This window comes from Zophobas morio, unplaced genomic scaffold (genome assembly GCF_036711695.1).
Source record: "Zophobas morio isolate AGI-343-1 ecotype UQ-CSIRO unplaced genomic scaffold, CSIRO_AGI_Zmor_V1 ptg000006l, whole genome shotgun sequence".
NCBI lineage: Eukaryota > Metazoa > Arthropoda > Insecta > Coleoptera > Tenebrionidae > Zophobas > Zophobas morio.
The window spans coordinates 9,636,910-9,660,803 of NW_026972111.1; the positions used below are offsets into that span (position 1 = coordinate 9,636,910).

Here is a 23,894-nt window from a genome sequence, read left to right on the forward strand (position 1 = left end):
ATAACGAGGTGTTTGTCTTAACCGAGTTCGAAGTAACGAGGGTTTACTGTATATTAAAACAAAATTTTTTGCCTTTTCATAAAATATTGTAATCCAAATTTTAAAAATAAAGCCCTCGCATTTCTGAAAAAAAAACAAAAATCGGAATTTTGAAAATAAATAATGGTTATAATATAATGCCTAAGAAGAGGTAAATCAGAATCTATATATAAAAATATATAGGGTTCTCCATTTGTAAAAACAAAGTTGTGTGTGATACCTTCAAAATAGAGCACTATGTATAGTTGAAAATAATTGATATATGGTCCTCAATGAACTTTAGTGTTAGACTCATTGTTCTGTTTCTAACAATGAGACATCAAGGAGACCGCGCTTAGTGATTCACCCTGTATATCTCGACGAACTCAGACCCGGGAGATTTGCGAAAAATGTTTTGAAAATGAAATTTTTTAATCTCGTAAAAACAGTCAAAATATTCAATCTAGGGTTTTATTGAAAAATTGAGATTTTTGAAGTGGTCTAAAAATTTTCAACAAATTCGGGGAAGTAAATCTCGACGAACTCATTCCAAAAAGGGCCAGGTTTTTTGAAAAATTTGGATTGAAACTGATTTTTTTTTAATATGTAAATATATCGAAAAACGGTCGAAAAATTCATACGTGGAGGGCATGGAAAAGTTGGCTAAAAACCTTCAAAAAATTTTCTGAAATATATTTCAACGACATGATTCGAAAAACATACGTGTTATTGTAGTCCCGGACTAAGATTTTCAAAAAATTCAGTTTGAAAATGAATTTTTTTAAGTATCTTAAAAACGGTTAAACATTAATTGGAGGAGTATATGAAAAAATGAATTTTTTGAAAAGTTGCCTAACAACTGATGAAATTCGGGGTTATACATCTTGACGAACTGATTCGAAAAACAAAAAGTTAATGTTCTAGGACAACTAGATTTAAAAAAAAAATGTTTTTTTTTTTAATATATATCAAAATCTCGAAAAACGGTCCAAAAATTCATCCGAGGAGAATTGAAGAATTGATATTTTTGAAAAAGTTGCCTAAAAATCCTCAAAAAAACTTTCGACGAACTGATTTGAAAAACGAAGGTTCGAAATCAAGAGTTTAGAAAAATTTGGTTTGGAAATGAATTTTTTTAAATATCTTTAAATTTCGAAAAAACGTAAAAAAATGCGTTTTGAGAAATTAAGTTTTTTGAAAAGTTTCCCAAAAATCCGCAAAAAAGTCGTAAGACATACAGGGTGAGTCATTAAGCGTCTGGTCAAAAGTTATAGATTAAAGTTGTACGGTTTTTCGAGTAGCATACACTAAAATTATTTTCGACCTACAGAGTGTTTTGTTTTCAAGGCATAGCTGATGTGTTTTTTTTTTTTAATAGAATTTCTTATAATATTTTTGGATATTTTCATAGCCTCTTCATAGGCTAATTTAAGTTTGAAATTCCGATACGGCGTTGCCAACTTTTTTTTTGTATTAGTAACGCAAAGGTTTATAAAAACTTGCAGTTACGTTATTTTTAAGATCTGTGTTGCAATAAATGTTAAACAAAATTACAATTTTCAATTTTCAGGTTTTTTCAAATAGAATACTCTGTATTTTTATTACTGCAACTCACGCTATTTTTTGTTCTTTTTCTTTCAATACGTCGTTGTGTCCTTTAAAAAAGTAAAAAAAAATCAGTATAGAAAACACATATAAAAAAAAATTATTTGTCTTTTCATAAAATATTGGAACCCATATTTTAAAAATAAAATGTTTTCCTTTTTTTTGTAAACCTTTCCATTTATAAAATTTCAAGAAAACTGGCATAATTTGTATATACAGGCTGTTTCTTTTATTTGATAAATCTCCTGTAACTTTTGTATTCTTAAAGATAAACCTGTAGTTCTTTGAGCAAATTTTTATCAGTTTAAAAGACCTATGTGATGGCAACCACACATTTTTATTATCACTTACGGTTAAACCGGAAATGACGTCAACTTTATTTTTTTTATGGAACACGAGGTATATTTTTTCATCAATACATACCTACTTAAAAAGTGATTCAAAAAATAAACGAAAAATTCATATTATTTATTGATGACAATCTAGTAGCCTGAAAAATTGACACTCATGGCATTTATTCACGTAAGTGATCTTTTAAAATGATACAAATTTGCTCAAAGAACTATATGTTTATCTTTAGAAATAAAAAAAAGGTTGTATCAAATAAAAGGAACACCCGGTATCATTCCTAAGAAGAGGTACATCAGAAAATATAAAAATATATACGGTTTTCTATTCATAAAAACAAAGTTGTGTTAACCTTAAAAATGGAGCACTCTGTATAGTTGAAAATAATTGGTATGTGGTCCTCTATGAACTGTACAACTTTCGTGTTAGACTTGTTTTTCTATTTCTAATAATGAGATTTCAAATTGAGATTTTTGAAAAGTGACCTAAAAATTCTCAACAAATTCTGGGAAGTCAATTTCGACGAACTGATTCCAAAATTTTGAAAAATTTGGATTGAAAATTGTTTTTGTATAAATACGTATGTCTCAAAAAACGGTCGAAAAATTCATACCTGGAGGGTATTGAAAAAATTTCTGAAATACATTCCAACGAGATGTTTCGAAAAACTTCGATTTGAAGATGATTTTACAACTCTCATGAAATTCGGGAATATACATTTCGATGAACTGATTCAAAAAACAAGTGTAAATGGTACAAGACAACTAGATTTTTTTGAAAAATTTGCTTTTGTTAAATATTTCGAAATCTCGTAAACTGATCCAAATTCACAGATGATTGAAAAATTGAGATTTTTGGAAAGTTGTCTTTAAAAAAAGTCGCGTAAAAGTATAACGTATTAATTAATTAAAAATTCGGTTTGGAAATGATTTGTTTTAAATATTTTGGAAATCTCGAAAAGCGATCAAAACATTCATGTGAGGGATATTGAAAATATGAAATTTTTGAAAAGTCGCCAAAAAATTCTGGAATATACATTTCGCTGAACTGATTCGAAAAAGATAAAATGTTTTCGTGTTTTTTTTTTTTTTTTTGGCCATTAGAGACGTATCAAAAACCAGTGATGCGATTAATTTCTTAAGCCTTAAAGCCTCCATATTCTACAACAGATTTTAAATATTGTGTATGATTAATGAATTAAACCATTAGTGCTTGTGTACAAAAAATCTCGGCAATAATAAAACGGTGTTTAAATATTTAATAAATTGTGGGATGTCTCTAAAAAAAATATAAAATACACATTCTTACATAATCGACGAAAAAAAATTACATATAACCCGATGCCTTATAAAAAATATAATCACACTTATTTTTAAACACATTGATCCTCCTGTGATATCTATCACACCATTATTAAGGATTTGAGTAAATAATCACTAATCATTATAAATTTTCGTAATACGGTTGCAGGACAAATACATCTACACATATTAAGTGTTGTGCATAGAAGATTTACAAAATTAATCATCTTTTTGAGAAAAATCATTCTGTCACAGTCTTTTTTGTTGTTTTGACGTTAAATGTATAGCTTTTGATACATATGTAATATATTAAAAATTATATCATACTTTCTAAAGCACCGTACTGGGTTCCACAATTTTCATCTTTTATATAAAATCCTTGTCATTGCTGGGGAAATTAGTATTATTTATAATGATGATACAACAGTTTTAAAATCTGATGTGACTTAACAAATTTATCAAATGTAGTAAAAAAACGAAAGGTATATTAGTAATATTTTAAGAAATACATATTTTAAAACAATGTCGCAAATTTTGTCAACATTGGTAAAATGATGACTTGAACATTGAAAAAATCTTTCATTAAATTTCTTTCTTTCAATTTATTTAAACGATGTTTTTGTCAATAATTGACACGGTGTTGGCGTGTTTCGAGGTGAAAGTAAATTCCACTTTGACAACAAACATACAACCGCAACGAACATCAAACCACAGCATGGCATGACAAACAGATTTTTTTGGTGTATCAAACAAGTTACAAGGTCGGCGATACCACTCATGTATATTGACTAATAGTTGATTTAATGAATGAACATGTGATTTTATAGTAAAACCGAGGTAAAACACTCAAGTATTTTTTTTTTAATAATAATAATAATTATTTAAAAAAAAATGGAACTTCGGTTATTAAATTTTTCTCGTTATATGTATATTCATAGCGTGTGAGAAGAAAACTCCAAAATTTTTCAGTTGTTATTTATAACACAGTTACACAATACTGGAATATAAATCTTTTTGTTTATACAAATAGATAATTAAATACAAATTCGCAAGATAGCGGAGAAAAATTAAAATTATTAATTATTCTGAAAATAAAATGGATCGACTGTAAACAACGCAAAGTTGATTTCTAGTTTTGTTATCACAATCACTGTTGTTATTGTTTCCATAACATGTTTTTGTGTATTCACGTGTACCAAATGCTTCATCTACTAACCTATTAGATAAAAAATAAAAGAAATGAAAAATAGTAAACTGTGGCGTATACTTTTATTTTGTAAGTCTTGCTTGAAGTTAGAGATACGCATTTAACGTGTATTATTATTGTTTGCAAATAATGATTGAGACCAATATTTTTATCTAATCGTGATGTAAACATTAAATATTTTAACAATCTCAAGTTTAATCAAAACGGTGGAATTTTATACTAGTAGCAAGACCTTTATGCAATTTTTGATAATTAATCAAATAAAAATTGCTGCTTGTCGTAATTAAAAAAAAAAATAAAGTAAATAAAGGAAAATATGTAGGTACATATGTTCAGATTTGAGTAGAATACAACTTGAAAGTGACAACAAAAATCACAATATGTAATATAATAATAGTAAGACATTTTTTCGTTGTTGTGTTGTCACTTGTTTGATTGATTGGTGTTCATCATTCTAAATTTGAAATGACCATAGTTGACATGAACTAGATAGTAAATGTTACATCAAAATTTGTTTTAGTTTAATCTGTTGAAAAATATCACTTGATTGAACAGAAAACTCCTAAAAATGCTCCTATGAATATGTTATTAAAATATTAAATTCCAATCTATATTTACTGCGTCCTTTTTTTTTCATTTTCGGTAATGCACATTTCGAAGCTGGTTTTTATGATCTCTTTCCGTGCAACGAAAATACCAATTCTGTTAGGTTCGGCAGACGGTCAGACGTCGGCCACACCCGTTGCGGCAGTTGTAAACATCACTTGTCCGTTTCAGCTTATTTATTAAAGCAACATAAATTGATTCTTTTCCCCAGATATCAATTGCGAGTTAATTCTTGTTTTTATCTGAGAAAATTAATTGGAGCAACTCTCATTGATTGAAGGTTTACCCATGAAATATAACAAGTGCCGCGATAGCCTTTTATCTAGCAATTATTGTGTAATGAGCATTTTTCTTGGGCGTCATTTGTCTTATTCAACCGATACAATTAAGGTAATTATCTGGTAGAAGATCCGTGTTTTTGATCTTGCCGCTGGGGCTTCTGATTTGATTGATGGCGGCGATTTGACTCACATATGGTTGGGAATTTTTTGTGTGTTTAGGATAATAATAATAACAATATAAAAACAAACAATTTTCCTCCACTTAACGAAATTAAAAAACATTCCATTCATTCAGAACGGTATCCATACCTCAGAGACTTTTTGAACACCACTGAATCACCTGGTGTAGGCACTTAATGTATAGTCTTGCAAATTCTGTTCCGGTTTTATGGTTTGTTAAAGTGATTATAAAGTGTTACAGTGAACATTTCGATAAGAGGATTTACTCATTTCTTGGCAAATTAGACGTTTATCCTTCACTACCCACATGTAGAATTTTTATCCTTTTTCCTGTTGAAGAGTACCCTTGGAGCCTCGTTTAACGTCATGGTTGTCATACCATATCTCGTCTACATATACTGTGTGACGATTTTTTAATTTGAGTCATGCATTCCCATCCCAAGTTTTTAACCATTCTGACTCCATAGTGGTCATTCGTTTACCCAAAACCTTACTCTTTATCAATTAGGCTATTACAGACGTTCCAAATAATTTCTTTTGGATCTAATGACAAGTGGCAATAAGTTTTTCAATAAAACGATAACACACTTCACATTACAAACACAGAAACACATAAAATGAGAATTGATTAAACACGCTTTTATATACCAGCAAATTTGATAGAGATAGGTAGGTAGTTCGGGACTTCATAGCCGCCTGTACAAACTTATCAACTTATTAATATTGTAATCATAATCACTTTGTTCAGGTTGTTAATGGTCTCGGCATGAGGTCCCACTTTAGCAGACCATAAAACTGATACAGAGTTTGCAGGACTATACTTTTATAAATTTTAGCAACAGCAACAGATTCGCGGTTTTTGATCTTGACACTTTTTGGAAAACATTTTTCACTAAAGTTGCTTTTTCGGTTAAATTTAACAACATGAGTCCGTTTCTTATAGACTAATTTCTTCTTCGTCTGAGATTTTAATCTGGTCAGTCAATCGTTAGCTTCATCCCGTTCATGTGTCTGCTTTCTTTTATCGGTTGTGTTCATTTTATCAGTACCTGGCTGGGTCTCATGTGATCCGTTATCATAATTGATGCTTATCTTGCAGATTATCTTCAATGACCAAGTGGCTGACGTGGTGTTCGATAATTCTGCCTTAATTGCTTTCGTGAGTGTTTTCAGAAGAATCGCCTTTTCTTCGTTTTGTCATCCTTTTCTTCCCATTGGCCACTTTCTTCTTTCCATTGGTCGGTTTTCCGATTTTTGGTAGTTTGGTCTAAGCTTTGAGTGACTCTTTTTCTATATTTTGATGTAATTCATTATTTTTACTTCACGAGCGTAAGCAAAGAGAGTATTGTAATCGAGTTCGTCGGCCGACTCTCTACTTTTACTTTTTCTCGACCTTTCATGACCCTTAGAGGACGAAGAAATACGTCTCCCGTTGCTGTCTGTCCGTCTGTCTGTCTGCCGTCCCGAATTTTTATTAAACAGATAATCTCCGAAAGTACTGCGCCGATTATTGTCAAATTTTGTATTTATGTTAGGTAAAGCCCCTAGAAATACATAATAGTATCGTCATCCATTGTTGTACGAGTGGAGCAAATGGAGTTGGTAACGCAAAAAATTCCCCTGGTTTGGAACCAAATTTTGTCAGCAAAGTTGACAGCGCGTAAATCGTTGTTGTCACGTGGTGTTAACGTGCACGTTATTCTTGTTTAAAGTCAATTAATTGTCAATTAATATAACTAATAATTATTAAATACGATTTTATTGATTAAACATTATATTTTATCAACATAAAAACATTTTAAATTTCGCGGTCTGTCAAATGGTGTCAATAATTTTTGTTTTTGTTAAGTTTCCGCCAGGTTTGCTCCACGGTGACGATACTATGTGTTTTCTAGGGGCTATAATATTAGGAATAACATGTAGATGGTAAAACACTAACCAAAATTTGTCTAATCATTCCCACCAATAATATGATGGCGTCACTTCAAAATTGTACATAGTAAATGGGTTTTAAATTGTATAAAATAACATAGTCCTACACATGTAGATAATGACTCCGTATTGAGTTTTTACCCGACACGTCCAGATTTTTTGAAAAAAATATCAAAATTTTGAAACATTTTGCGATTTAATTTGGGATCTCCAAAACCGAATGCTTTGAAATCTTGCAGATTTCCCCCTCCAAAAAAATGATGACGTTGCTCAAAAGTTTGCCGAATAAATCTTGTATAAAAACTACAAAATATGATGAGTCTGTACTTGTGATTTATCATTCCACTCATATTTTTTGGATTTGCAGATAGGTACAGGATGACTTAAAAAAATTAATGAATACGTGAATGTATTTTATTGATTTAATCAGGAACTACAAATCCGAATACTTTGAAATTTTGGAGATCTTTTAAATTTATAAGTATGGTAATGGTAATGATCAAAATGTATTTGCTCATCCCCCTTAAAAAATTGATGACGTTAATCTCAAAATTTTGCTGAAAAAATGCTATCTTAAATGTGTAAAGAATGATGAGTGTGAGACTTGTGATTCATCACTGCATTAATATTTGTTGGATTTGCTCATACGGGGTGTGTGAAAAACATTAATGACTGAGTCAATTAGTTTTATTGATTAAATCAAGAATTGCAAAACTGAATACTTTGCAGACGTATTTGTCTTAAATTACAAGTACTGTACAGGGTGTTCCTTTTATCTGACAATTTTTGCAACATATTATACACCCCAGAGAGGACTTCGTCCAATTTAGTTTTGTTTTTAATACGCAATCATAGCAATTACAAAAAATGATAAAGATGTCAATGTCAAAAAAAGACAAAATTGAAAAAATAATACTCGGTTTATTTTACAATACCCTGCTATAAAAAAGTAATACGAAAAAAAACATGTAATTTATTTTGAATATATAATAAATCTTTCTTAAATTTGCTTATACAGGGTGTCTCAGAAGAATTAATGACTGAGTTGTTAAAGAACAAATATCCAATCAGATTTAGGGATTTAACACGTTACTATGGAAATATGCACTTTAACACCTTTTAAATTTAACAAGTTTTTACAAGTTTAATGGAGGCAAAATCAATCTTATCTTATCAAGGGGTAGCCCCGCCCATCCGCCCCTACTTTCTCAGAGTTTATATCATTTGCCAAAATAAGTTTTGTCTTTGCAAGTACTAGCCCCGCCCACCCGCCCTCTATTTTTTCAGAAGATATGACATTTGCCAAAATCAGTCTTATATTAGCAAGTACTAGCCCCGCCCACCCGCCCTCTATTTTTTCAGAAGATATGACGTTTGCCAAAATCAGTCTTATCTGAGCAAGTACTAGCCCCGCCCACCCACCCCTACTTTTTCAAAGGGTATGGCATTTGCCAAAATCAGTCTTATCTTCGCAAGTACTACACTCTGAGAAAATAAAGGGCTGGTGGGCGGGGCTATTTATTGCTTGCTAACATAAGTCTTATTTTGGCAGATGACATATCCTCTGAAAAAATAGGGGGGCGGGTGGGCGGGCCTAGTATTTGCTAAGATAAGACTGATTTTGGTAAATGACATACCCTCTAACAAAGTAAAGGGTGGGTGGGCAGGGCTAGTACTTACTAAGATAAGACTTATTTTGACAAATGACATATCCCCTGGGAAAATAGGGGGAGGGTGGGCGGGCCTAGTGTTTGTCAAAATAAAACTGTTTTTGCCCCTATTAATCTTGTAAAAACTTGTGAAATTTAAAGGTGTTAAATTGCAAATTTAATTTTTTAGATTTGCGTAGTATACAGGTGGCTCAAAAGAATTAATGAATGTGTCAATTTATCTTGTTGATTAAGTCAGGAACGGCTTACTCCATTTTCCCGGAAAATTTTGGGAACACAATACTGTTATTTTTAGTTAACTCAAAAGTGCTGAATATATTTGTAGAAAACGTTAAAATATGTGTATTAGTAGTTTATCGAATTCCAACTAGTAATGGAAATGACTTTATTGATTTCTTTTCTAATATTTTAGACAAAGTATATACCATAAACAGTAAATTTATAATATGTGGAGATATAAATATAGATCTTTTAAGTAATGATAAGTACAAACAAATTTTTATAAATCTATTGTATGAGTATAATATAATACCTCATATCAATGTTCCAACTCGGATAACAAAAAACTCTAAGACTTGTATTGATAATATTTTTTCTGATCTCGAGGTTGTGTATAAGTTAGCAGAGGATACTGTTTTATCGGATCACCGCTACGTGATATGTCATTTTTCTATAAGTAACTTTAAAAAGAAGGAACCGTATCACGTCTTTAGGAGAATTGTAAGTCCAAATAATGTGAGAGTATTTAGTGAATATATCGAGAATGTAAACTGGGAATCATTCAGAAGTATGAAAGGCGATTTTCAAGGAAAATTTGATTCTTTTTATCAGACTGTGTTGTATTATTATGATTTAGCGTTTCCTGTTACTAAAATTAAGGTTAATAAGGACAGAAATTTTTATTTGCCTCAATATATCAAAGATGTGCACAAATTACTTTGCGAAATGTCAGCTGTTGATAAGCAAATAAATAATATTATTATCATAGTAGGTTCGTAGCATTAAAATCCACATATCGCCTACTAATTTTCCAGTATTCAATTGATAGAAATAACACGAGGATATTGGGTGCAGAAAACAAAACGAAAGAAAGTTGGCGAATAGTAAATGAGTATAGAGGTAAAAAAAGTGAACCCATTACGAAAATTGTTGATAGCGATTCAAGAGTATATAATGATACTAAAGAAATTTGTGAATGCTTTGCTGATTTTTTTTCATATGTTGATGTCTCAGAGCCACTATATGATAGTTATAATTTCTATAATTCATAGTGAAAAAACAATTTTCTTACAGCCCTTTACACCTAACGAGGTAATAACATTAATATTGAAAACCACAAGAAAAACTACTCCTGGAATTGATAATATTGACGGCCGGGCACTTAAAGCAGTGGCAGTTGCTTTAGCTGAACCTCTATGTTATTTCATAAATGAATCCTTTGAGACAGGAGTTTTTCCCGACAGCTTGAAACATTCCAAGTGTGTACCAATATTTAAAAAACGGGATCAAAATTCAACAAATCAGATTATCGGTCAGTGTGCATACAAAGTCAGATTGGTAAAGTTTTAGAGACAGCTTTTTTAGAAAGATTGACAATATTTCTTGAAAACAATAACCTATTATCAGATACTCAACATGGTTTCAGGAAAAATAGAGCTACGCATACTGCACTTTCGGTGATAGTGGATTTTATTCATGACGCACTTAATGGGAGGAATGAGGCTGTTGCAATTTTGTTTGATTTAACTCGTGCATTCGATACGGTTGACCATAACTTGCTGTTAAAGAAGGTTTAGGGAATAGGAATAAGAGGAGTTGCACATTCATGGATTAAGTCTTATTTGGAGAATCGCACCCAAAGTGTAAATATAGGGAACTGTACATCCAGGAGCAGATCTATAAAAGTTGGGGTTCCTCAAGGGTCACTATTAGGACCTATTTTATTTATTATGTTCAGCAATGATTTATCTCTTGCATGTGGTAAATATGGTACAATAGTAAAGCTACGCGGATGATACAAGCATACTTGAACTTGTATCGAGTGGCATTGTCAAAAAAATTTAATTGATAGCTGTAATGTTGAATCTAACCAATTTCATAACTATTGTAAAGTGAATTTGAACAAAAAGAAAACCTGTTATATCCGTTTTCTCCCTAAAAATGCTACAATTGATAAAAGTCTGCTTCTACGTCTTGATAACTTGTCAATACGATCGACTGAATGTGTAAAAATATTAGGTTTAATTTTTTATTGTAAATTGAAATGACATTCTCATATTGATGAGTTATTACAGAAAATCAGCAAAACTTGTTATTTATTCCGATGTTTGCGTAATTGTGTTTCTTCTCATGTTTTAAGATCTGTCTATTTTGCTATGGTTCAATCGCGCCTTACTTACGGTATTTCTTTTTGGGGTAAATCTGCATCCGCAGAAAAAGTTTTTAAATTGCAAAAACGGCTACTGAGAATTATGTTTTATTTACATCCACGATCCTCGTGTAAAGAGATTTTTGTATTACATAACATATTAACAGTTCCTTCATTGTATATTTTGGACTTGGTTACAAATATTAAGACTTTTAAAAGTTTGCCAGTTTCCAAGAGTTGGGCAAATACAAAGTAGTCACAATTTAAGAAATAATGAAGATTTACAAATGAATTTCTCAAGGTTGGAGATTGGTAAGCAAAATATAAATTATATAGGTGTACTTTGCTACAATAAAGTCAGAAAAGTGATAAAGGATTGTGACTTAATGAGTATTAGTTTATTTAAGAAAAAGGTTCGTAGCCACTTAAGCAGTAGAGCGTATTGTAGCATTGATGAATATTTGTGTTCCCAATTTTGACTAGACCTATGTACTGTAGAAGTATTTGTGTCACAATAAACTTAAACTTAGTTTCATTGTACTTTGGGTGCGAGGGAAGTTCGTTCGAAACATCTTTCGACCAATTTTTTTTAACTGCTCTTGCGTTAAATAGCGAAAGGTGTGGAGTGGTTGTACGTAAAATTTCATTACAATAATTCTGTTAATAACAAAAATACTACATTCTGAATTGAAAATACCATGATCCAGTTTCAAAGATCTAGATGTTGAAAACAAAAAAGAATTAATTAGTAAACTAAAAGTATAGATATCAGTATGTATTATGTTATAAAACTTCAATAAGATTTAGTTAGCAAAATTTTGAGTTGACGTCATAAATTTTTTTACTTGTAATTTACAATAATTAAATAAATGAAAAAATTCATCTAAATAGACAACTGAACTTGTTTAAGTAATTATGTTTTAGAGCAAGGGCAGTTCTGTCTAAACAACGTTAGCCCAATTTTTGTAGTTCTAGTTTATTTTTCGTTTTAAAGTTATCAATTGCTTTATTATACTTTCATATAAATTTATCATAAGATTCTTATGGTTGCATTTAATCATTGGGGCTACTATGAACAATTTGATAAAACATTGCTAGTTTCTCGTAATTTAAAACTAAGCTTTAAGTCTGTTGCTACGCTGAAGTTAACAAGAAATAACGTCAAAGATGACGGGTAGTAACTGAACAAGTTTTATTGTTTCGTAGTTTACACTTGACGTATATGTATAATGTTGTAATAATTTATATTATCTAAACACAAGAGGGAAACAATATAAAAATAAATAAATAATAGAGTTGTTCTTTCCGTAATCGTTGCAAGTCATTTCACCTTCGATTCGTGTGGAGATCGACAATTTGCTCCCCCATTTTAACGCAACAACGACGTTAAAGGGCATTAGTTTTTCCCTCGTTTTAAATTACCTTCAAGGTACATTCCCATGTCTTGGATCGATATAAATAATTGGCTTAACGATCTTCCAGACCCCTCTTCAAATAAACATAACTGAATTTAACTGAATTGGCTTAAACGAATGAAGCGAGTTCACGGATTACTGTTTTGAAATACGAAATCCGTTTATCTTTTTAGTTTATCTGTCAGATTTTAGTCTTCATACATATACTTTAACAGGGGTATCTATCAAGCTTCAGAGAGGAGGAAAAATATTAAGATCGATTTTTTTTTTCATTTAATTTCTAATAAAAAACATCTATGTAGTTTGGTATAACTTTACTGTTAAAACTGCTAAATCGCATCGCATTCAATAAAATATTATCAACGTCGTTAACTCACGAACCGACTACTTAGTTTTCCAAAAAAATATCCACTCGCCTGAAATTGTTTTAGTAAATCAAGTTTTACCTTAATTCCCGATTTCGTTACAGGTAGTCCATACACCATGCAAGTTTCTCGCGAGACCTCTTACGAGGACCTGCAGAAGCTCATTCTCAAGGAAATGGCACCTATCTTACACGACGACATCCTAACTTCGTCGCAACCGCGAGGGGTAAGCCAACACCTCCCACTCATTTCCTAATTTTCAACCAATTGCACTTCGCCAGGTGTTTAAAATCCGCATCTCGGACCCCGCGTGCAACGACAATGAACCTCCGTGCTACTTAGAACCGGACCTTGAGCATCCCCTGTTCATGGAAGCCGTCGACCAAGCGCTGGCGCTATGTAGCGAAGAAGGAGGTCCAGCGCACGTTAAGCTCGTCATGGAGTTTAGTTCCAGTGCCAAATCTGCCATCATCGCCGACGACGGCGACCTCATCGAAGAGCATTCTTCCGTTAAACAGCTGAAGGCGCAGGCGCTGCAAGGCGGCGCACCTCTCACGCTCGAAGAGTGTTTGCGGGACTACACCGAAGCGGAGACTTTGACTGATGCGTGGAGGTGTCCTCATTGCCAGCAGTATCAGCCCGTGGTGAAGACGTTGGATATGTGGTCGTTGCCGGATATCTTGGTGGTGCATTTTAAGAGGTTCAGGCAGTAAGTAGCTGAGAGGGGAAATGGTTTGAAGAACATGGGTTTTTTTTTTGATAAAAATCTGATTACAAATTTGTTGGTAATTTGATAAGCATTAATTAGACCTGGTTTTGACATAAATGAAGTGAAATTACAGTGAAAATTCGTTCAAATGGATACAGCAGCACAAAAAAGGACTTGCTGTGTTGGTAGATCTTTCGTGAAGAAAAACAATACATTAAAAATTGGTCGAGGGTTATTAAAACATAGCTTCCCTCGCCCCGGAAGTGTAGACCAATAAATCCTGCTTCTTTGAAAAAATATTAAATAAATGCGATTTTTGTTTTCTAATAACCACTATAAAGTAAAAACCAAAAGAATTTTTCTGTTTTTCAATTTTTTAAGTTTTCAATTTTCAGACTTGAATTTCTGGAGTTTTCAGTTTTTAACTTCTCAATTTTTCGATTTGCAATTTTTCGTTTCAGTTTTTTATTGTCTTGATTTTTTCGATTATTCGATTTTTCAAAGTTTCGATTTTATAATTTTTTTTCCCAATTTAAATTTTTTCAGTTTTTCGATTTGCAATTTTCCAGAACTTTCGATATTTAATTTTACAATTTTTCGAATGTCCAGTGTTCCGATTTTATAGTTTTTTGTTTTGTCAAGTTTTCATTTTTAAATTTTCCATATTTCCAGCTTTTGGGTATTTCAGTTTGTACATTTTGCAATTTTTCGATTTGCAATTTCACGAATTTTCAATTTTTAATTTTTCAATTTTTCATTTCTTCCATTTTTTGATTTGCAATTTTTTGTTTGGGTTTTCTATTTTCTTTATTTTTTCAATGTTTGGATTTTTAAATTTTTCGATTTGCAATTTTTCGGTTTTCAATTTTCAGATTTTTCAACTTTTGGATTTTTCAGGTTCTCCATTTTTCAGTTTTTCATTACTTGAATTTTTGTTTCGCAGTTTTTCCAATTTGCATTTTAAATATGCATCTAAAATAATTATAATTTTGTATCTCTTCAAGTTTTCATTTTTAAATTTTTCAATTTTTCATTTCTTCTATTTTTTGATTTGCAATTTTTTGTTTAGGTTTTTTATTTTCTTTATTGTTTCAATTTTCCGATTTTTCAACTTTTAGATTTTTAATTTTTCGTTTTTTTATTATTAAATTTTTCAGTCCTTCAATACTCAATACTCAAAATCTTCATTTCTTGAATTTTTGTTTTGCGTGTTTTTCCAATTTTCATTTTAAATCTGTATCTAATAATAATTATTATTTTATTTATTTTTTTTATTTTTCAATTTTTGGATAATTATTTTTTAAATTTTTCTATCAATGTCACAGTATTTCGGCTTTACAATTTTGACGAATATAAAATCGTCAAAATTGAATTGTAAAAACAAATAATTGTTTTTACAATTTCTGGATTTTCCAATTTCTCGATTCGGTGTTTTTTCTTCTTCCCAATTTTTCAATTTATAATTTTTTTCGATTTTTAGGTTTTTCAGTTTTTCGTTTTTTCAGTTTCCAAATTTTCCGAATTTTCGATTCAAAAAAATGTAAAAATTGTAATATTGAAAACTCAAAATTGAAAAAACAAAAAAGCATAAAACGAAAACTTTGAAAAATCTAAAAACTGGAAATCAAGAACTTGAAAAATTGAAGAGACGGAAAATTGAAAATCGAAAGATTAAAATTTGAGAAACTCTGAAAATCGGAAAATCGGAAATACCAAAATTGAAAAATTTAAAAACTGGAAAATCGAGAAAGTGAAAAATCAAAGATTGAAAACTTGAAGAATTGAATAAATGAAAAATGATACAATCGAAGGAAACTTCGAAAAAATGAAGGAAATGAGAGAATTTGATATAAGATAGAGGAAATCAAAAATTTAAAAATAGAAGAAACGAAAAATTAAAAAATTTGAAAGTTGAGAAATAGAAAACAATGAAGTTGAAAAAATGAAAAATTATGACATTGCAATTTTTCGATTTTAAATTTTTATTGGTTTTCCAGTTTGTAAATTTTTAATTTTTCATTTCTTTTATTTTTCGTTTAGGTTTTTCATTTTCTTTATTTTTTCAGTTTTTTCATTTTTCAATTTTCCATTTTTGTTTTGCAGTTTTCCAAATTTTCATTTTAAATATGTTCGTAATAATAATTATAATAATTTAAAATTTTTTTGATTTTTCTGTTTTTGGATATTATAATCAATTTTTCCATCATCCAATGTTACGGTTTTTCGACTTTTCAATTTTAACGATTCTAATCGATTTTACAGTTTCTGGGTTTCCCAATTTTTCGATTCGGTTTGTTTTTTCTTTTTTAAGTTTCTCTATTTTTAGTTTTTCAATGTTTCAGTTTTTCGTTTCTTCAGTTCTTCGATTTGCAATTTTTCGATTTTTTGCCTTTTCGATTTTGCAATTTTTGGTTTTTCATTTTTTCGATATTTCAATTTCTAAATTTTTCAAATTTTCGATTCAAAAAAATGGAAAAATTGCAACATTGTAAAATTTTGAAAAATTTGAAAACTAAAAATCAAGAACTTGAAAAATCGAAAAAACTTAATATTGTAAAATCGAAATATTGGCAATTAAACAATTCGGAGAATCGGATAATTGGGAAATCTAAAAAGAGCAAAATTGAAAAATTTTAAAATTGGAGAATCGAGGAATTGAAAAAATCAAAGATTGAAAATTTGCAGAATGAATAAACGAAAAATGATAAAACCCAAAGAAACTTCGAAAAAATAAAGGAAATGAAGAAATGAAAATTTGATACAAGATCAAAGAAATGAAAATTAAAAAATCGGCAAAAGGAAAAATTAAAATCAATAACGTGAAAAATTAAAGAAACGAGAAATAAAAAATCGAAAAATTAGAAATTGAGAAACTTAAAAATCGAAAATAAAAACTTAAAGATCGAAAAATTGCAAAACTAAAAAATTGAAGAAACGAAAAATTGAAAAATTTGGAACTTTAGAAATTGAAAACAATGAAGTTTAAAAAACAAAAAAATATGACATTGCAATTTTTCGTTTAGGTTTTTTATTTTCTTTATTTTTACAATTTTTATTTTCCAATTTTGCAACTTTTAGATTATTCCTTTTTCGTTTTTTCATTTTTAGACTTTTCAGTTTTCCATTTCATGAATTTTTGTTTTGCAGTTTTCCTAATTTTCATTTTAAATATGTACCTAATAATTATTACAATTTTTTAAATTTTTTGATTTTTAATTTTTCAATTTTTGGATATTTATTTTTTCAATTTTTCCATCATTCGCTGTTACGGTTTTTCAACTTTACAATTTTGACTAATCTATTCGATTTTACAATTTCTAGGTTTTCCAATTTTTCGATTTTGCAATTTTTGGTTTTTCATTTTTTTCGATTTCTAAATTTTTGGAATTTTCGAATAAAAAAAATGGAAAAATTGCAAAATTGTAAAATTGAAAAGTCAAAAGTGAAAAAACGAAAAAGTATAAAACGAAACTTGAAAAAAGCTTAAACTGGAAATCAAAAACTTGAAAAATTGAAGAGACGGGAAATTGAAAAATTGAAAGATTTGAGAAACTCTAAAAACGAAAAAACCAAATATTGTAAAATCGAAATATTGGAAGTAAAGAAATCGGAAAATCGGATAACTGAGAAATACAAAAATAGCAAAACTAAAAAATTTAAAAATTGGAAAATCGAGGAATTGAAAATCAAAGATTGAAAATTTGAAGAATTGAATAAAGAAAAAAAATGCCAAAATCGAAAAAAACGAAATGAAAAAATGAAAATGTGATACAAGATGAGGAAATCAAAATTACAAAATCGGGAAAATGAAAAATAAAAATCAACAACTTGAAAAATTGAAGAAACGAAAAATCAAAAATTGAGAAACTTAAAATTCGAAAAATTTAAAAATTTGGAAGTTGAGAAATTGAAAAATAGAAAACAATGCAGTTGAAAAAGCGAAAAATTATGAAACCAAAATTTTAAAAAGTGGAAAAATCAAAAAATCAAAGGAAATGAAAAAACGAAAATTTGTAAAATCGAAAAAAAGCAAAACCGAAAAATTGTAATATCAAAAAATTGGTCGAAAATAAATAAATCCAGACTTTTCGAAAAATTATGAGATTCGATTTTACGAACTTTATTTTTTTATGTGTAATACGGAATACAACACTACTATATTCCTAAATTTTCTTGAAAATGGAGTGAATCGCTTTAGATTTAATCAATACAATAAAAAATATGAGGTGACGTCATCAAGTTTTTGGGAGGGAATAAACAACTAAATTTTGATTAACGATGTACCATGATCACGATAACTCAAAACGTTAAAATTTTCAGAGCATTCGGTTTTACAGTTTCAAAATTAAATGACAAAATGTTATTATACAATTTTGATTTTTTTTTTTTTTTTCAAAAGTTGGTTGTATAGGTTGCAACTCACAACGGATTCATACACCACAAGTGCAAGAGTATCTTATTTTATAAAAATAAAAACAAATTTACTATTGTAAATTTTGCAGATGACGTCATCAAATTGTTAGTGGGGATGATTAGCTAATTTTTGGTTGTCGTATTACCATCTACATGTTAGTCCTAATACACATACAAAACAACAACAATCGATCTAGTAGTTCCGAAAATTATATGTCAAATAAAAATATCGACAGACAGACGGACATTCGGAAACGGGAGACCAATTTCTTCGTACTCTAGGGGTCGTGAAAGGTCGAGGATCACAATAGGTACTTGCTTAGCTTACGCTTGGCAAGTAAAAATAAAAAAAAACCTACGAAAGATCCTATAAATGTATATATAAAGTGATTTACCATTTTTTTTATTAGTTTTGAAATTAAAGAATTATAGCGTAGTTAGTCAACGCACTACATAAATTAAGCTATACAAAACGAAACCTTCGTGTAAATAATTACTTTATCGTATAACATAGCAACTACTGATGGATTTACAGTCATGTTAAATAATTAAAAAACTGGTTTTGTTATTTTAATTAACCATGGGATTAAAGTAGATTTTTATGTACTTTTTATAAATTATCGAGCAATCGTCGTTAGTATTGTTTGTATTTTTGAATACATTAAAAAAATGTGAATAGTTAATCGCCACTTCTTGCATAGTTTATATGAAATTTTTTTTCTTATAGTAGGTATATTATATATTTTTTACATTTTTAACTTTCGCTAACCAGTGTCCAATAATAATAATACAACATAATTTTATTATTAATTTATCGATTTCCTGTCGAAAGTTGAAAGTTAATTTTAATTAAAACAGATGCCCAGAGGTGCAATGTTGTTTGTACTGTGATGTTATATTTTCGTTTTTATACAGGACTAGCTGTTACCCGCAGCTCCGCTTGCGTGGATTTCGCAATTAGGACACATTATTTTTCATCCCCTGATTTATTTTTTGATTTCAATTTTATTACTTTTTAAGTTTGTGCAGTCTTCATTAATAACAATATATAAAAGTGTTTGTCCCCCGCCTGACAAATCAACATAACTACTGGAGCTATAGAAACACGAAATTTGGACAGAAGGTTCCTTTCGTAATGTAAGCATCCATTACCCCTAGGTGTATGAAATAAAAACTGAAAGTTTGAGTTAGAGTCCCGTGAATTTTTAAATACGACGGAGGGGGGGGGGGTGAAACAAAGTTATTCTATAACATAGGAGTATAATACAGTACATCTTTTTTTTATAAGTGGCCATAAGGATTCCCATGTTAAATCTTATACCCCATGTTAACATATGTTTGAGTAAAGATTTAAAATATTTGGATATTTTTGTTGCTAATAGCTGTAGGCAGCTATGTAAAAACAAACATTTACCTGACCTATCTAACTTGGTTGTAAATTTGATATTATTCTGTATTTAATAAAGTTTCGTTGTGCCTATAAAAGTATGTCATAGCTAATCTCTCTGAGATAGTCTCTGTTTTGTATGACTTCTTCACGTCTTACAGGCAAACCATAGTACTCTCAACATTGTCTTCCTAAAGACAGCACCGTGTCTTTAATGGAAATCAGACACTTGTTGTACACTTCATTTATAATCTGAACACTCTCTTGACACTCTGACTTAACTTGACAAACCCAAAGCTTTGCATAATGACTGGTATGTGAAATAAACGACACTACCAACAGTTTTTAAATCCGAGAATTATGTTGGCCCTCTCATCGCATGAAGAAGAGGATCAAGGTAGAAACATACGGCGTTATTAGGGTGAACGGTGTACACTCTGTTCAAAGCTTGATCTCTTTTGACTCCCGACGAACCATCTACATTGTTTCCACTTTTTCATCTCTCAAATTTGGTACTTTTCCACACATAGTATTAAGGTACTTCAACATAAAGAAAGATTTTTGCAAAAGTATTCGCTTTGCAAAGCTCAAAAAATGATAGAGGAGTAGTTTTCTGTGAATTATTTACCTTTTCAGTTACATTATTAAAGTCGTTAGGATTAAAATAGACAGCAGGCCATTTTCCAAATGCACTGCGAGATGAAAAACCACTGGAAATTGTTCATGTATAGGAAAGGCCAAGATTCTCCAGCTGCTAATATATCGACCACTTTCATATAATTTGACCTCATCATTGTGATTTTCAAGACCAAATAATCCTGGTTGGATCCTTTATTAACACATTTGCATATATATTTAATAGATTTTTTCTTTCAGGAGAATTCAAGGATATTTTTTGGTATAGTTACCTCATTTTATACACGGAAACACAAAATTAGAATACTTACGGGAGAAATACTCTGACAATTCGTGACATAAAACACAACCGTCAACGCCGTTTTGGCCTCACGCGTCCGACCGCAGACCGCGTTCGCTTCGCAGTCGCTTACTCGGTGACGTCGCGCCCTCCCTATTTCTATACAACTTCTTCAATTTCAAACGCTTAGGACTGATTTTTCCAATAATCTTACTACCTCTAATATGCGAAAAACATATTTAACTATTTTAAACTTTGATTTTTAACCACTTTTGGATTAATACTTAACTTCTCCTGTTTCTCACATTTCCACCCAAATTATATTCCGTTGGGGATGAATATCAAAAAAAAAAATTTAAAGACAGTCAAGACAAACAATTTTACATGATTACCAAATTTCAAGTAACAAATGTGTTGGAGGGTATTAATACAACATTTCAAGTAAACATCGCCATACAAATATTTTTTCTCATATAAACTTTGTCACCTCATTTGATCTTCTTAGGGGTAGAATCTTAAAAACAGCTGAAATACGCGTTACATTGTTTGTGTTGAAAAGCATTAATATTAAGTTCCAAGCAAAAATTTGCAATAGAAATATTTTTCCCATACACAATTAGTTACCACTTTTTACCCCCTTAGGGGTTGAATCTCGGAAAATGCTGAAATACGTGTGTCATTATATGTGTTGAAGAGCACTAATACCAAGTTACACGTGAAAATGTGGAACAGAAGTAGTTTTCCCGTACAAACTTATCCACCACTTTTTACCCCCTTAGGGATTGAATTTCGGAAAATGGTGAAATACGTGTTTCGTTATTTGTGTTGAAAAGCATTAATACCAAGTTTCACGTAAATATTTACAACAGAAATGGTTAGGAAATAGTCTTCCTGTACAAACTTTACCACCCCTTTTCACCCTTTTAGGGGTGGAATTTCCCAAGTTCCTTTCTTAGTGGGTGTTTACATCACAAAAGCAAACTATTGTCCAAATTTCATGTTTCTAGCTGCAGTAGTTTAGGCTCTGCGTTGATGAATCAGTCAGTCAGGACAAACAATTTTATATGTATAGATATATTAAAAATGCAAACGAATGAAGTCATTTACTTTAGTAATGTAGTTTTCCAAACTTAGTTTATTTGCCCCCACTAAACAACTGGATGACTTATAACTAGGTTTGGTTCTTTAATAAAATTAATATTAATTATTCTAGTAATCAATTTCTATATTTTTAAATCGATACGTATCTAAATCTGAATCTAATGCATTTACAAAAAAGAAAAAACAAATTCAATATTTGTCATAATGTAGCATTAATATGCACAGAAGAAAAAATGTTTTAACTAAGACTTGGAAGGAAATAATTTTATTAAATTTTTATTGTAGAATTAAAGTATGTATGTGTAGATCTCTAGTTATATTTGGTATAATATTTGTAATTTTTTTGTTGTTTGGGTTATCAAAACCGAGACTTTCGACTCTTGGTATCATCAGTTTAGCAAGCCGAGTAAAATAACTTGATGTGATGTAATACACTATTTATTTGAAAAAACCTTTGAGCATTTGACAAATTTAAAAAATTATAAAAATTTTTGTTTTTGGGTAATCTTCAAACTCACAAAAGTAAGGTTTTTATGTCCTGTGGTAAAATATGTTTTTATTTACTTTATTTGTTTTTTAAGAGATACAGTATTGACAGAATTTATCAATTTTAATTAAAGATATACACATGACGTCATATCAATATCGAAAATACCTCCAGCTACGCATATTGTGAACAGTTTCACGTCAAACAGTTTAGTTTTCGCTTATTCGACATTGAACTATACGTAAATAATGCTCGCTAAAAGTTGGGCGTAATGGTTTAACTTTGAAGAATAACTAAAATAAAATTTCACAGTCAAAATTTATTATTATTTTTAATTCGCCCGAAATTCGTTAAAAAAGAACCATATCTACCCAAATTAAATCTAATCTCAGTCTTTGAGGCCAGGCGTAATCTGGCATTATGGAGATAACTCAAAAAATAGAAATTATTGCGTAGTCGTAGTACTTACGCCAATTTTGGTTAAAAATAAAATCATACTCAAAATTTTATTAACCCCTTGTTTCGTTCCAGACAAACCCTAAGAGGCTGCAACAGCGCCAAACTGACCACCATGGTCGACTTCCCCGTCTACAACCTCGACATGACACCACACCTGGCCAACAAGGGCAGCACAAACCTAAACCACGATGACAACCAAGTCATCATAACGAACGGATGGAGCCCCTTCAAACGAACACGAAAACAATCGAACGCCAACGACAACATGTACGACTTGTACGGCATCTGCTACCATCACGGTAGCGACATTGAGACCGGCCACTACACGGCCGCCTGCAAAAATCCCTACGACAACCAGTGGTACCTATACGACGACGCTAAAGTTACCAATCTGAGCAAACAGACAGACGATATAAGTGCACTTCTCGTCAACAACAGCGCTTACATTTTGTTCTACCAGAGGAGAAACGGGTTATATGTCGGGTCCAGTTCAAACACTAGTAGTGCAGCTAGCACCAGTTCGGTGGGGTCCAGTACGGACCATTGGGTGTCGCGCATGCCCAGGTTCGTACCGCCAAAAAATTTAAAGCTGATCGAAAACAAGAAACAGGCGAATAGTAGCGAGAAGTTAGTGGAAGAGAATAAGGAGAACGCGGAGGAAACGCAAAAGACGAACGAAGAGGTGGCGCTGCGCAACAGCCAAAACGCGCTGCATAGCAGTAGTACCAACGTGAGGAAGTCGCTGGAAAATAAGAGCACGAATACAGGTAGGGAACCCTAAATCGAAATTTTTTTGATGTTGATAGAGCACAATCATATTTTATTTTTAATTTATAATTCATTTTCGTTATTGACGTTTTTTGTTTTCTTCTTCTAACTTCTTGAAATCCAGGGAACGATGCCGAAGCGGAGCCTGAAGGGAACAAAAAACAGCTTTATACGACCAGCATTTACATAAATTCTAGCGGGGATGTGGACATTTCGTCGAAGGCAAACAAGGTGTCGCATGATGAGATCAACGTGTCACTGACTGAGCCCGAAGTTAGGAAGGTTTACACAACGACGGCGGCTGTCCACAGGTATTCAGATAACGTCAACGTTTCGAGGACACGCTTGAATTGGGTAT

General features: G+C 30.9%; 1 protein-coding gene across 2 annotated transcripts in view; it reads left to right on the plus strand.

Annotated features, from left to right (window-relative positions):
- Positions 1-23,894, plus strand: part of LOC135123547 (ubiquitin carboxyl-terminal hydrolase 31-like) — a 92,203-nt gene that overhangs the window by 67,594 nt on the left and 715 nt on the right. For both annotated transcript variants that reach the window (XM_064048315.1, XM_064048316.1), the window contains 4 exons: positions 13,401-13,522; positions 13,578-14,005; positions 22,841-23,535; positions 23,661-23,890. In XM_064048315.1, the coding sequence (XP_063904385.1) occupies positions 13,401-13,522; positions 13,578-14,005; positions 22,841-23,535; positions 23,661-23,890 (1,475 nt within the window). The remainder of the gene's footprint in view (positions 1-13,400; positions 13,523-13,577; positions 14,006-22,840; positions 23,536-23,660; positions 23,891-23,894) is intronic.